The sequence below is a fragment of the Parasteatoda tepidariorum genome, chromosome 5 (assembly GCF_982258835.1).
Source record: "Parasteatoda tepidariorum strain Cologne lab strain chromosome 5, Ptep-v5.0, whole genome shotgun sequence".
Taxonomy (NCBI): domain Eukaryota; kingdom Metazoa; phylum Arthropoda; class Arachnida; order Araneae; family Theridiidae; genus Parasteatoda; species Parasteatoda tepidariorum.
Genome location: NC_141759.1, coordinates 40,136,162 through 40,150,357, shown reverse-complemented (window position 1 = coordinate 40,150,357; position 14,196 = coordinate 40,136,162). Strand labels below are relative to the sequence as shown.

General features: G+C 27.5%; 2 protein-coding genes across 3 annotated transcripts in view; one reads left to right on the top strand and one right to left on the bottom strand.

The window, feature by feature from the left end:
• LOC107438212 (neurexin 1) overlaps positions 1 to 14,196 on the top strand; it is a 302,816-nt gene that overhangs the window by 259,824 nt on the left and 28,796 nt on the right. The gene's annotated exons all lie outside the window — the stretch shown is intronic.
• Positions 752 to 13,668, bottom strand: LOC107438228 (uncharacterized). Its single transcript, XM_016050460.4, has 2 exons — positions 13,277 to 13,668; positions 752 to 1,668 (listed from the first exon to the last, which is right to left on the bottom strand). The coding sequence occupies exons 1-2, from the start codon at positions 13,306 to 13,308 to the stop codon at positions 912 to 914; spliced, it is 789 nt and encodes a 262-aa protein (XP_015905946.1). The 5' UTR covers positions 13,309 to 13,668; the 3' UTR covers positions 752 to 911.

Genomic DNA, 14,196 nt, shown 5'->3' with positions numbered 1-14,196 from the left:
TTTACTCATTTAAAAGAAAATTTATATACTGATTGTCTTTCAGCTTGTCTTTGTTTTTGATAATGAGGAAGAATTACTTTGTGAAGTATACACATTAAATAGTATATAAGAGAGTAATTTAAAAATAGAGAGTAAAATACAGTTATTATATTATATTACACATTATGATAAATTTTAATGGTGGTAAGTGAGTGTCCTTTCGAAACTGTAATTTCCCTTCTGTGAGAAAGCACCCGATCCTTTTTTATTCCTTGGGAGAACACTGTGCTTATTAGATACTTTTTTCATTATTTCGTAATTAATTTAGGTCAAACTCTGTGAAAAATATTATATTTAGCATTTTAATAATTTATGATTATGAAATACAGCATAAAAAAACAGGTGTTCTTTTCCGCGTTAAAGGTAAAATCTTCCAAACAAGGCTCACTTCCTAACAACAATTTTTCAAATTTACACTTATTTACATCCAAAAAAAGCAGTTGTTCATCATTGATTTTTTTTTATTATTGATACATTTTTAAATAAGAATGAAAAAAAATTCATGCTACTTTTTTGGGGGATTTTCTATTTTAGTACAAATATAATTCCGATAATCTAAACGTTTTTTTTAGTAACAATTAGACTCTTTTTATAATTAAAAACATCAAAATATATTTTTGCTTGTAATTAGAACATGAACAAATATATACATAAAAAGGGAGTGACGCCGGTGCTTTAAAGGTTTAATAGTGGATAAGATAATTTTAATACATTTTATTATTCCAAATTAAAGCTTTATTTTCAATGATATAAATAGAGTTATGAAATATACGCGAATAGAGAAAGAATACAGATGATATCATTAAATAATGAACATGCATATACTATTTATATATCTTTTTTACAAACATTTAGTGCAATATTTTTTCTACTCAAGATGTAGTATTATAATATGGATACAGTCCGTTTCGAAGATCGGGCACCAGAACGTAGTTGGATGATTTATTCAGTTTTCCTTCGCTGCTTTTCACTTCCTTGGCTCTCGACATTAAAATTTTATCCAGAGTCACGTCCTCGTCCACTCTCTTCTTTCGCTTCTTTGGCGATTTCGTCTCTTCAACAAAATCTCGCGACTTCTTTTCCTTGCGTAATAACTTTAGCTTTTTTCTTTCCTCTTTGGTGATGCGTTCGTGACTTGGCATAGAAGGAGGAGGAGGCACGGATTCAGCCAAACCTGCTAAAGGATCCGATTGAGCATCAGCACAAGAGACAGGGTTCGCTTCCACATTAGCGAACTCTTTGTTGGAATGCTTGTCTGATTTGGAACGTTTCCGTTCCTTGTGTTGTTGCTTGTGCTTCTTTTTTTCGCGATGCTTCTTATCGTGATCGTGGGTGCGTTCGGAGCTCGTGGGTTTCAGCTTCAACTTGCCGTAGTTTATGTAGAAACCCATGTTCTCCGGTCCGCGATTGGGCGGGTATGTGTCCCGAAATACTTCGGAGTTATCGATGTAGCTTTCTTCGACGTAATCTTTGAAACGGTCGTGGGCATCTTCCATCTCCAGAAACTCCTCGTTGGTGTAGCCTTGCTTAAGAGCTACCAACTTACGATAGTTGACACTAGAGTAGAGGTTGGAATCAGACGACGAAAGTGGAATATCCAGTCTAATATTTTCCAAGTGATCCTTTTGTCTGAAAGAAATATGCTGCATGTAAGAATATTTAATAAGCAAGGGTTAAATTTCTGTTAATAAAGTAACTAAATTTTTTTTTAACTAACATACAAGAAACTACAGCCCCGGGCCAAATTATCAGACGCACTATAAGATTCTATGTGAAATCTAATTATCAGGTGATACCATGCAGCTTTATTGCTTTTACACGACTGAAACCGGTTTGTACTTGTGTATAAATTTTTGTACTTGTGTACCGGTTTGTACTTGTGTTCGTGTATCAATTGGTTAAATTAGACAATATATAATATAAATTTGATGATTGGTTTAATTAGACGATACAGACATAGAATATTTATTACATCAGGTATTATATTAGTATATTAAACTAAACTCAGTGGCGCAACAACCCATAGAGGGCCAAGGCCTACATTGTGCCCATCTCAGTTTTCTTGAACTTGGGCTCTGGGGTGCATGAGCAGATGTTCCGGTCAGGTGGTCAGCCGAAAGCGGAATCCCCAGTGTTTAGTTCCCAAGCATGCTTGGTACTCATTTATCGACCCACTGAGGGGATGAAAGGCTGAGTCAACCTTGCCCGACCCGAGGAACGAACCCAGGACCTGTGGCACGGGAGCGCAAAGAGCTATCACTCAGTTACCGGTCGTTTAGTATATTATAATAACTAGGCCAAATTATTAGACGCACTGTAGTTTCTTAATAATTATATGCACGAGTTTATATGCAATATTTTTATATTTAAACATATATGTAATAGGTTTTTATTCAGGAGATTTTTTATATGCTTCCTATTTGTATTTATTTTTAACATATTGCATTACAATGTTAACCAGTTGATGCACGAACGTAAACAAGTGCAACCCGGTTTCAGTCTCGTAAAAACAATAAAGCTGTATACAATCACTTGATGATTAAGATTGTACATAGAATCTAATACTGCGTCTAATAATTTGGCCAGAGAATGTAGGAAATACTTAGGTCTTATTCGAAATGTCGGTTTTGATCTTGTTTAAAGCAGGGTTTGCGTTAAATAACAGGTTGTATGAACGATCTCACTGAAAGCCAACTATAATAAAGAGTCAAAGTTTATCTCTTTTTGTAGTGCACTTGATACCAAAAATCTAAACATCCCACTCCTGATACCAAAGTGCTAAACATCCCACTCCTGATACCAAAGTGCTAAACATCCCACTCCTGATACCTAAGTGCTAAACATCCCACTCCTTATACCAAAGTGCTGGGGTGCTGGAAATCGAAAGTTAGACTCCATTTACAAGTCGAAGATTGACCATTAACCTGTACAAGTTACCTGGATGGCAATTCAATGCGTTAATCTTGAAGCCGGGAGTGACGGAAAACTAAAATGAGAGTAAAAACAAAGGGTGGCCAGAATTCTAACACTACCGCTCTTCTGGACAACTGTTCTGGACTGTCCACCCTGTTGATTCTTGGCGAAATAAAAATACCCAATATTAATTTCTTTTTAAAAGTGAACCGTAATTTTGTTTAATAGGGAAATATTTGAATTCATTACAAAAATAATTTAGCACCTGTTACTTATATAATTAGAATTATTAGAACATTCTAATTATATACATTCGTGAAAACAAATTTTTACGAATGTAGTCACCTCCAAAGATATAAATTCTAAAAATAATAACTAAACCAAGTCTACACAAGGGGAGAGGAAGTGAGTTTGGCGGATTTCGCTTCATTCGGTACTTTGGATTGTTCCATGTCAGCAATTTAATAACCTCTAACGGACCCAAATTTCTTCTAAACAGACCCTTGGTTAAAGTGAGTCTTAAGCAATTAACTTTAAAAAAGGGATTCCTTAAGTGCGTGTTGCGTCAAACTTGGGGTAGCGCATCGAGACATAAGGGTACCTAGAGGAGCCCATTATCACTAGTTTAATATGCATCTCTACAGCTAAAATGCACTCTCACCCCTATGATTAGGCAACGAACCCACGACACTCTGGACATGTTCTATTGGCTGATGTATGAACAATTCAAATATACTCCGCAGATTTGCATAATTCTGCGAAGGATTCGCAAACTTATAAACCTCTTGATAACGGACACAATGGATTCAACAACACTAGCGAACGTAAATATCTTCAAGTAAAAAAATATTACTCCTTAATAAAAAATTGCAATTCTTTTTTAACATATTACAGACTCATTTATTTATATTTTTAAAAAATTAAATAAACTAGCCATTTTCGGATCCCTACATCCCAGTGCCGTAGCGAGCTTAACTCGCGCCCGGGGCACAATACCTTTTTAGCGCCCCCCCCCCCCTCACTCGAAAACCATCTAATATTATAAGTAAAATATACTCGCAAAGTAATAAATAAATTAAGTAAAATAAATAAAGTCATAGGCTCAAGCTAGGCATTAAATTTGAGACAAAAAATGTAGTTGAGAAAACAAGACTAGATTTTGAAATGTATATGATCATCTAGAATTAGTTAAAAAGATACCCATTATTTATTTTACATATTTATAAAGAAATATTTTAAAAACACGTAGTTTTAAAACAATAAAAAAGTAAATATTTATTATCTCTAAGGAGATACATATATTTAATAATATGATTATAATTCATTAATAAAACTAATTACTATGTATAAATTTTCCGCTTTTGATGAAGCAAATTTATCAATAATATCATCAAAGTTTATCATTTCAAATTTTTCTCTTTCCACACTTAAAAATGCTAAGTCACTTAGGCGATCTTGTCCCATCGTTGATCGTAGATATGTCAAAATTAATTTTAATTTGCTGAATGGCCATTCGCAGCTAGCAATTGATACTGAGATAGTCAGGAGGTCTGGAAAAACATCTTCTCCACACGGGATTATAAAAGTAAGAGATTCTAATGGAGTTTTAAGTTCAATTTCTTTTCTACTACGGAGTAACATTTTGCAGTCACATACTTCGATAAAGAGTTCTATTCCATTGAAATCTGTATTATAAAATTCCTCCAAATTTTTTTTAAAAAATTTCAAGGTCGTTAAAAACATTATCCTTGTTTAATAAATTTTCAACGTCTAGTAGAAATCCAAATTTGAAATTAAGGTCACTTAATCGTGTAAATCCTGTATATATTTCTTGTTGGAGATGACCAAGAACGCTTTTCATAACGCGAGAAATTTCACTTTCTGCGGAAAGACTGACATCTCTAGGAAATTCTCCGGCATTTTGCGGCGTCTTCTTACACGTATTGTTGCATCAATATCCCATTTTTCACAAAGAGACTTCGCTTTTTCTATTGCCTCTTCACAGAGCTTGTCTCGAATTTCGGCTAGTTCAGTCGCTAATGATTCAAGATCATGGAATGCTTCTCTAAAATTCATTCTTGGATCTTGTAATCTGAGCTGCACACGATCATTCCTCCTTAAGATTTCATATCAGAAATGAACTGAAGTTATGAAACTAAAAGTTAGTATATTTCGCAACAGAATTTGAGCACCCTGCAAATATTTGGAGATAATATATGTAACCACACAGCGTAGATGCCATAAGGAAGTGCTGACAGACACAGGTCGAGTCAGCCCTGCCATTAGAAAAGACGTGTCATTTCTATTATTAATATATTATTACAGTTTGATTAGTGTTCCTTTTTATTTACGAATTTACATTTATTATATTTCTCTGGCACTAAATTTAAAATATATTTTCCAGAAATAAATTATAATAAAAATAAAAATTATCCAACAATTTTGTTTTGTTGACCATCTGGCGCCCCTTTGTGAGTAGCGCCCGGGGCATGATGCCCCCCCTTGCTCCTCCCTCGCTACGCCACTGCTACATCCATACCACTTACAGCAATAACAATTTTGAATTCGATTTCTCAATAACCATTAAGACCGATTGCATTTAAAATGTGTACTTTGTAATATAAAATTACATTCTTTAATGTAAAAATTTGCCTATTTTACAATTCAAAGTTTTTCGATATTATAATGGATTACATGGTGTGGTAACAGTGTCTGACTTTGCAATCTTTGAATAAAAAGAGCTTTATACTTCCTTATAAAAAATTTTCTATTCGTTTAAAAAATTTTCCAGATATGGCGAAATACTCAAAAAGTAAAATTAAGATTAAGGTGTTCAAACTTTTTCGCTCTCGTGACCAAAATATTAGGACCATCTTTTCAAAATGGTGGCTATACCTAATATGTTGAAGGTTAGAAATCATAATCCGTCGAAAAAATGGTATGTTTATTCAGAGTAAATACGTTTTTATGTCTCATTTTGTAACTTGAAATACTGTCTGCGCTAATTAAGAATATTTGAGGTCAACCCCTTTTAAAAGAAAACCCGATCAAAATTTATTCAAGGCTTTTTTTTTTTTTTTTTTTTTTTTTTTTGTAAAAGAGAATCCTTATTTTTGTCTATATATTCAGATTTAATTTTAATACTCGATACGTAAAAATGAAGAATGCTGCCATGTTGAAAAAAAAGTGTACAAATAATTTTAATGCATTTTTTTTTAATTGAACTTATATGCCCAGTACTCGATCCAAATGCATTCTGCAATAGCATATCCTTCCTATTTTTATCATTAGAGATTAGATTCCCTCTGACAGATATTAAAAAAAGAGAGATTAGGAAAAATAATTACACAAAGAGCATACCTTGTGCTAAAAAATATTCCGAGAACTAAAAAAGAAGAGTTTTTCAAAATAAATATAAACGCTGTAGCATAAAAAATATTACTCTAAAAATTACTCTGCAAAAAAAAAATAATAAATATATAAAAATACAAACGAAAAAACGAAAGTACGCGTAATGGGTTTTAGTATAAATACAAATCCCTAAAGAGTTTAACATTGTTACAGGTTAAAATAAATTTTTTTTCTTACTGTTGGCAAAAAAAAATTAAGCTTCTAATTAATGCTTTTATCATTAATTCGTTTACAATAAACCACAAAATTTTTTCTTTACTATGTCTGCATGTTTTATTAAATTTAACATTTTAAGCTTTTAAGCATTAACGGAATATTCGTTTTATTATATATATATATATATATATATATATATATATATATATATATATATATATATATATATATATATATATATATATATATATATATATTATTCGTTTTACTACTTTAATACTAAAATTTACGCCATTTATATCTGACGTTTAATTATTTTTCTAATTATTAATATTATTATCTAATAATTATTGTTGAGGAATAAAGAATTGGACCACAGATTATTTTCAAGTTCGGAATAATACAAGAGAAAGAATTATTTAAAAATAGAAGATATGCAATACATTTGTTGACTTATAAATTTGGAATGTTAATTATGGTTAAAAGTTAAATATTATTATTTAGAAAAATTCTTCCGTATTTAAAAATACACAGTGTCGAATTGCGCAAATAGTAAAATAAAACTTTAAAATCAATTAAATTGAATTTTTATATTCTGCCTTATATAATACACGGATTTTTACTTACATTTAATTTTTTTATTTACTTTTTATTTAGAAAATTAAAAGCAAGAACTCGTTTAGTTTTTTTGTACAACTTAAAATGAATGAATTCAAAATGTATGGAAACTCGGAATTCAAAATTATTAGTAATTGGATGCAAACTGCACCAAACATTAACAACATTTCGCAATTTAGAACATAAATAAGATGACAAAACTGTGTGTTAAACTAAGTGTGATGAAACAAATGGGTAAAAGAGGAAATATTGCTAGGTAACTCGAGGGCGAGTGACCAGGTAAAGATAGTTTTCTTGACGCTTGATGCTTATGAGTTCATGCATGCATACTTGTAGTGTTGGTATTCACTACTGTGAAGTTGCAATTGTTACAAAGAACTGAAAATTTTACTGAATTATTGAAAAATATTCAATAAAACAATTAAAAAAATCTCTTCAGGTGATCACATGTTATTTTTTTCCTCCTCAATAAATTTTTTTTTCTTTTTTAGAATCTATTTTTTATTAAAAGATATTTATTTAATACTCAATAATATTTCTTATTAAGTTTAATATTTATGCTACATTAATTAATTTTTCCACTTACATTGAAGTAACCTAGGAAGTACAAAATTAGACATTTAATTGCCAAACAATAAAGGTTTGGTGTTTAATTGTATAAAATAATCAAATTACAAAAAAAAATTCTGGAATTTAATTACTCCACAAGTAAATAAATACACTAGTCCGCAAAACAAATAAATAAATTGTTTTCGAATTGCGCAGAATTGCAAGAACTATAAATGAGCGTATACAAATTGATACAAATTATTGCAAGAACAAGAATAATTTTTAAATGTCGTATTAATAATACTTATTATTTCAACTTCTTTATTGCTAATTCTCCAAAATTACTCAACCGATACCTTTCTAAAATTAGATTTAGTCAAAAAAAATGCAACCTATTTAAATAAATAGGTTAAATTATGAAATTAATAATTTATGTGATAATTAAGTAATAATTGTATAAAATAATCGTTTAAAATAATTGTAAATAATTGTATAAAATAATCACACAAAAAAATTGAACCTATTTAAATAAATAGGTTAAATTATGAAATTAATAATTTATGTAATAATTAAGTAATAATTTAAGTATAATTTATGTATGGTGTTTAGTTGTATAAAATAATCAAATAACAAAAAAAAATTTCCCGAATTTAATTACTCCACGAGTAAATACACTAGTCCGCAAAACAAATAAATAAATTGTTTCCGAATTGCACAGAATTGCAAGAACTAAAGGAGCGTATACAAATTATTGCAAGAACACGCTAATTCTAACATAATTTTTTTTTAAATAATTTTTTAATGTCGTATTAATGTTTATTGTTTCATTTTCTTCATTGTTAATTCTCCAAAATTGCTCAACCAATACCTTTCTAAAATTAGATTTCGTCAAAAAAATGCAACCTATTTAAATAAATAGGTTAAATTATGAAATTAATAATTTATGTAATAATTAAGTAATAATTTAAGTATAATTTATGTATGGTGTTTAGTTGTATAAAATAATCAAATAACAAAAAAAAATTTCCCGAATTTAATTACTCCACGAGTAAATACACTAGTCCGCAAAACAAATAAATAAATTGTTTCCGAATTGCACAGAATTGCAAGAACTAAAGGAGCGTATACAAATTATTGCAAGAACACGCTAATTCTAACATAATTTTTTTTTAAATAATTTTTTAATGTCGTATTAATGTTTATTGTTTCATTTTCTTCATTGTTAATTCTCCAAAATTGCTCAACCAATACCTTTCTAAAATTAGATTTCGTCAAAAAAATGCAACCTATTTAAATAAATAGGTTAAATTATGAAATTAATAATTTATGTAATAATTAAGTAATAATTTAAGTATAATTTATGTATGGTGTTTAGTTGTATAAAATAATCAAATAACAAAAAAAAATTTCCCGAATTTAATTACTCCACGAGTAAATACACTAGTCCGCAAAACAAATAAATAAATTGTTTCCGAATTGCACAGAATTGCAAGAACTAAAGGAGCGTATACAAATTATTGCAAGAACACGCTAATTCTAACATAATTTTTTTTTAAATAATTTTTTAATGTCGTATTAATGTTTATTGTTTCATTTTCTTCATTGTTAATTCTCCAAAATTGCTCAACCAATACCTTTCTAAAATTAGATTTCGTCAAAAAAATGCAACCTATTTAAATAAATAGGTTAAATTATGAAATTAATAATTTATGTAATAATTAAGTAATAATTTAAGTATAATTTATGTATGGTGTTTAGTTGTATAAAATAATCAAATAACAAAAAAAAATTTCCCGAATTTAATTACTCCACGAGTAAATACACTAGTCCGCAAAACAAATAAATAAATTGTTTCCGAATTGCACAGAATTGCAAGAACTAAAGGAGCGTATACAAATTATTGCAAGAACACGCTAATTCTAACATAATTTTTTTTTAAATAATTTTTTAATGTCGTATTAATGTTTATTGTTTCATTTTCTTCATTGTTAATTCTCCAAAATTGCTCAACCAATACCTTTCTAAAATTAGATTTCGTCAAAAAAATGCAACCTATTTAAATAAATAGGTTAAATTATGAAATTAATAATTTATGTAATAATTAAGTAATAATTTAAGTATAATTTATGTATGGTGTTTAGTTGTATAAAATAATCAAATAACAAAAAAAAATTTCCCGAATTTAATTACTCCACGAGTAAATACACTAGTCCGCAAAACAAATAAATAAATTGTTTCCGAATTGCACAGAATTGCAAGAACTAAAGGAGCGTATACAAATTATTGCAAGAACACGCTAATTCTAACATAATTTTTTTTTAAATAATTTTTTAATGTCGTATTAATGTTTATTGTTTCATTTTCTTCATTGTTAATTCTCCAAAATTGCTCAACCAATACCTTTCTAAAATTAGATTTCGTCAAAAAAATGCAACCTATTTAAATAAATAGGTTAAATTATGAAATTAATAATTTATGTAATAATTAAGTAATAATTTAAGTATAATTTATGTATGGTGTTTAGTTGTATAAAATAATCAAATAACAAAAAAAAATTTCCCGAATTTAATTACTCCACGAGTAAATACACTAGTCCGCAAAACAAATAAATAAATTGTTTCCGAATTGCACAGAATTGCAAGAACTAAAGGAGCGTATACAAATTATTGCAAGAACACGCTAATTCTAACATAATTTTTTTTTAAATAATTTTTTAATGTCGTATTAATGTTTATTGTTTCATTTTCTTCATTGTTAATTCTCCAAAATTGCTCAACCAATACCTTTCTAAAATTAGATTTCGTCAAAAAAATGCAACCTATTTAAATAAATAGGTTAAATTATGAAATTAATAATTTATGTAATAATTAAGTAATAATTTAAGTATAATTTATGTATGGTGTTTAGTTGTATAAAATAATCAAATAACAAAAAAAAATTTCCCGAATTTAATTACTCCACGAGTAAATACACTAGTCCGCAAAACAAATGAATAAATTGTTTCCGAATTGCACAGAATTGCAAGAACTAAAGGAGCGTATACAAATTATTGCAAGAACACGCTAATTCTAACATAATTTTTTTTTAAATAATTTTTTAATGTCGTATTAATGTTTATTGTTTCAACTTCTTCATTGTTAATTCTCCAAAATTGCTCAACCAATACCTTTCTAAAATTAGATTTCGTCAAAATAATGCAACCTATTTAAATAAATAGGTTAAATTATGAAATTAATAATTTATATAATAATTAAGCAATAATTTATGTATAATTTATGTACGGTGTTTAATTTGTATAAAATAACCAAATTACAAAAAAAAATTTCCCGAATTTAATTACCCCACAAGTAAATAAACACACTAGTCCGTAAAACAAATGAATAAATTGTTTCCGTATTGCACAGAATTGCAAGAACTAAAAGAGCGTATACAAATTGATACAAATCATTGGAAGAACACGCTAATTCTAACATAATTTTTTTAAAAATAATTTTTAAATGTCGTATTAATAATATTTATTATTTCAACTTCTTTATTGTTAATTCTCCAAAATTACTCAACCAATACCTTTCCAAAATTAGATTTCGTCAAAAAAAATGCAACCTATTTAAATAAATAGGTTAAATTATGAAATTAATAAATAGCTCTATTAGATTTAATAAAATAAAATATGATCACTGAATTGCGAATGGTATCATTACTCTAACCTCCTTCCCATTACAACTGTAACAAACACCTAGAGCTATTTTTTCCCCCTTGACCTAGAGGAGAAATCTGGCATCCTGTGGAAGAAAAAAAAAGGGGGGGAGGGTACTTCAGGGAGAATAATTTAATGGATTATTGAACTATAGAGCAAGGCTAAAAGGGAAGGAAATTCCCACAGACGATACTGACAGGTGGTGGATTCGTTTTCATTTAATTCCCCTAGATATCTCATGTTTCATAAGCAAATTCGAAAAATTTGAAATCAAGATGTATGATTAGATAAATAAAACGAAGTAATTAATAAATCAACGAGTAAAATTATACAGAAAATATTCTTAGCATTTAATCTGCCATTACATAAATATAACAAAATGATTAAAATAAATTTATAAAATGTATTGCATAATGTTATCAACATATAATTTTAGAAGAATTCTCATATTTCGTTAACTAGCGCGCTGAGTAGGAAATATAGAATTCTAGTTTGCATAAATATAATGAAGTAATTAAATCAATTTGTCTAATAATACAGAAAATTTCGTAATATTTATTTTCTTATAACAAATTATTTAAATCTATTTGTCAAATAATACAAAAAAAAAATTCGTAACATTTAATTAACCACCACATATAACAAATTATTTAAATCAATTTGTCAATACAAAGAATTGCGTAACATTTAATTTCCCATCACATATAACAAATTATTTAAATCAATTTGTCAATACGAAAAGTTTTCGAAACATTTAATTTCCCGTTACATATAACAAATTATTTAAATCAATTTGTAAAATAAAACACAAAATATTATTAAATACTATTTATTCTCAAATTTCATAAACAATCACGTAAAATATTAAATCACTGGGCCAAATAATACCTTTTATATATATATATATATATATATATATATATATATATATATATATATATATATATATATATATATATATATATATATATATATATATATATATATATATATATATATGTATATGTATATATACGTATGTATGCATGTATTTAATTAAATCATAAGTTACAACTAAACTACTAAACTAACGAGAGAGAAAAACTTACTGATATCAGTATCATACGTTAAAAAGAATATCATAATCTAGAAATTACGAAATAACTTTCTAAGAATCGGCATATGCCAACAAGCATTACAAATCAAATCGAAGTGAGCAAACGTTAATCATAAAAAAACTATAAAAATTTATATGTATGCAACAATACATTATAATGAATAAAAATAATTCCGCTAATATATTTTAGACTAAATTACGTGATTCGTATCATTGTCGGAATATAACACGTACATCACTTTATTCCAAATCACGTATTTTGTTATTTATCTCATTACTAGTAAAACTTAAGATTTACTAGTAATGGAGGGGTAAATCTTGAGTTTTACTATAATAAACTGCATTTAAAATCAGTAGATAAAGAAAAATTACAAAATTGTAGAAAACAGACTCATGAACATAGCGAAGAAAAAAAATTCAAAATAAAACAATAATTTGAATAAAGTAAACTTAATGCAAAAATTAGAAATGTCTAAAGGAAAAAAAATAGTCTTCAAAGTAATAAATAAATTTATAATATAAAATTGAAGACTTTTTTTTTATAAATCATCTAACTATTAATTTTTATTATTAGAATATTCTACTTATAAATACTTCTTTTTAAAAGTTTATTTGACAATGAAATTCGTGAAAGAAAAAAAAATAGACAATATAATGCATTTCTAAACTGTTTCAAATAAATCCGCGAAGCATTTAGCAAACTAAAACTATAAAATAAAAAAAAAGTTGTACACTTTTTTATTTCAATTTTCATATTTATACAATAATCCAAACTGAGGTAGTAATTTTTTACTTACCCTTTTCTTCCAACTTCAACGTAATTTTTCATTATAAAATTGAAAATAATCACTACAAAATTTCTTGATGCTAAAAACTTAACATAAATGTTTCTAACATTTAAACACCGGTCGCTTGAAAACAGAACAAAAAGTTTTCGTGTTCACGCGCAAAATTGAAATAATTAATAAACATACCACACACGATGCCAATACTTTCTTCATAAACTTCGGTAACTTTTTAAACCTATCTACCTATTCAAAAAATATTCCCCTTTTAGTATGACTATTCATCGATATAAAAATGCTTATTCACCCTTAATTAAGAATTCTTTGATTTAATTTACAATTTCAACTGAAGATAAAGAATTTTTCATCGAAAAATTTATTCACGTTAATAAAAACTTTTCTTCAGTAATATCCAGTATCTGGATGGGTACTGCCATCTATATTCCAATACTGAAACTTTAAAAGTAAGTCGAAAACCTGCCAAAGAAAAAGTAAGATATCGTTGGGAAAATTTAATAATTTTTTAAATTTCAAGAAATTTGATTTTATTATAATTTTATATTGATATCCTTAATAATATTTCATAATTTGCGTCATATTCATTTTCTATGGTTTATTATGATGGATAAAAGTGCAAACCGAATGCCGCGTTTTGTGTTCTAGACTTATAGTTTGTATTTCGTGTTTAAAAAAAGAAAAAATATATAATTTATTATATTCTGAACATTTAAATGATTATTAAGTAAATTATTAAAAACTTTAAAAACGAATCAGGTGTTATTTATAAAGTGTAGAAAAATTGTTTCACGCTAAGCAAAAAAGGCAACATTAAGAAAAAGACAACATTCTTTGAGAAAAAGACAACATTCTTTGAGAAAAAGACAAAATTTCTTAAGCAATTTTCTTGAATAATTTTTTTTTTTTTAAAGATA

Excerpts from the sequence above, each read along its gene's own strand:
- LOC107438228 (XM_016050460.4), bottom strand. The coding sequence starts at position 13,308 with ATGAAAAATTACGTTGAAGTTGGAAGAAAAGG. Across the intron at positions 1,669-13,276 it reads GTTGAAGTTGGAAGAAAAGG|ACAAAAGGATCACTTGGAAA; the intron begins GTAAGTAAAAAA and ends TATTTCTTTCAG.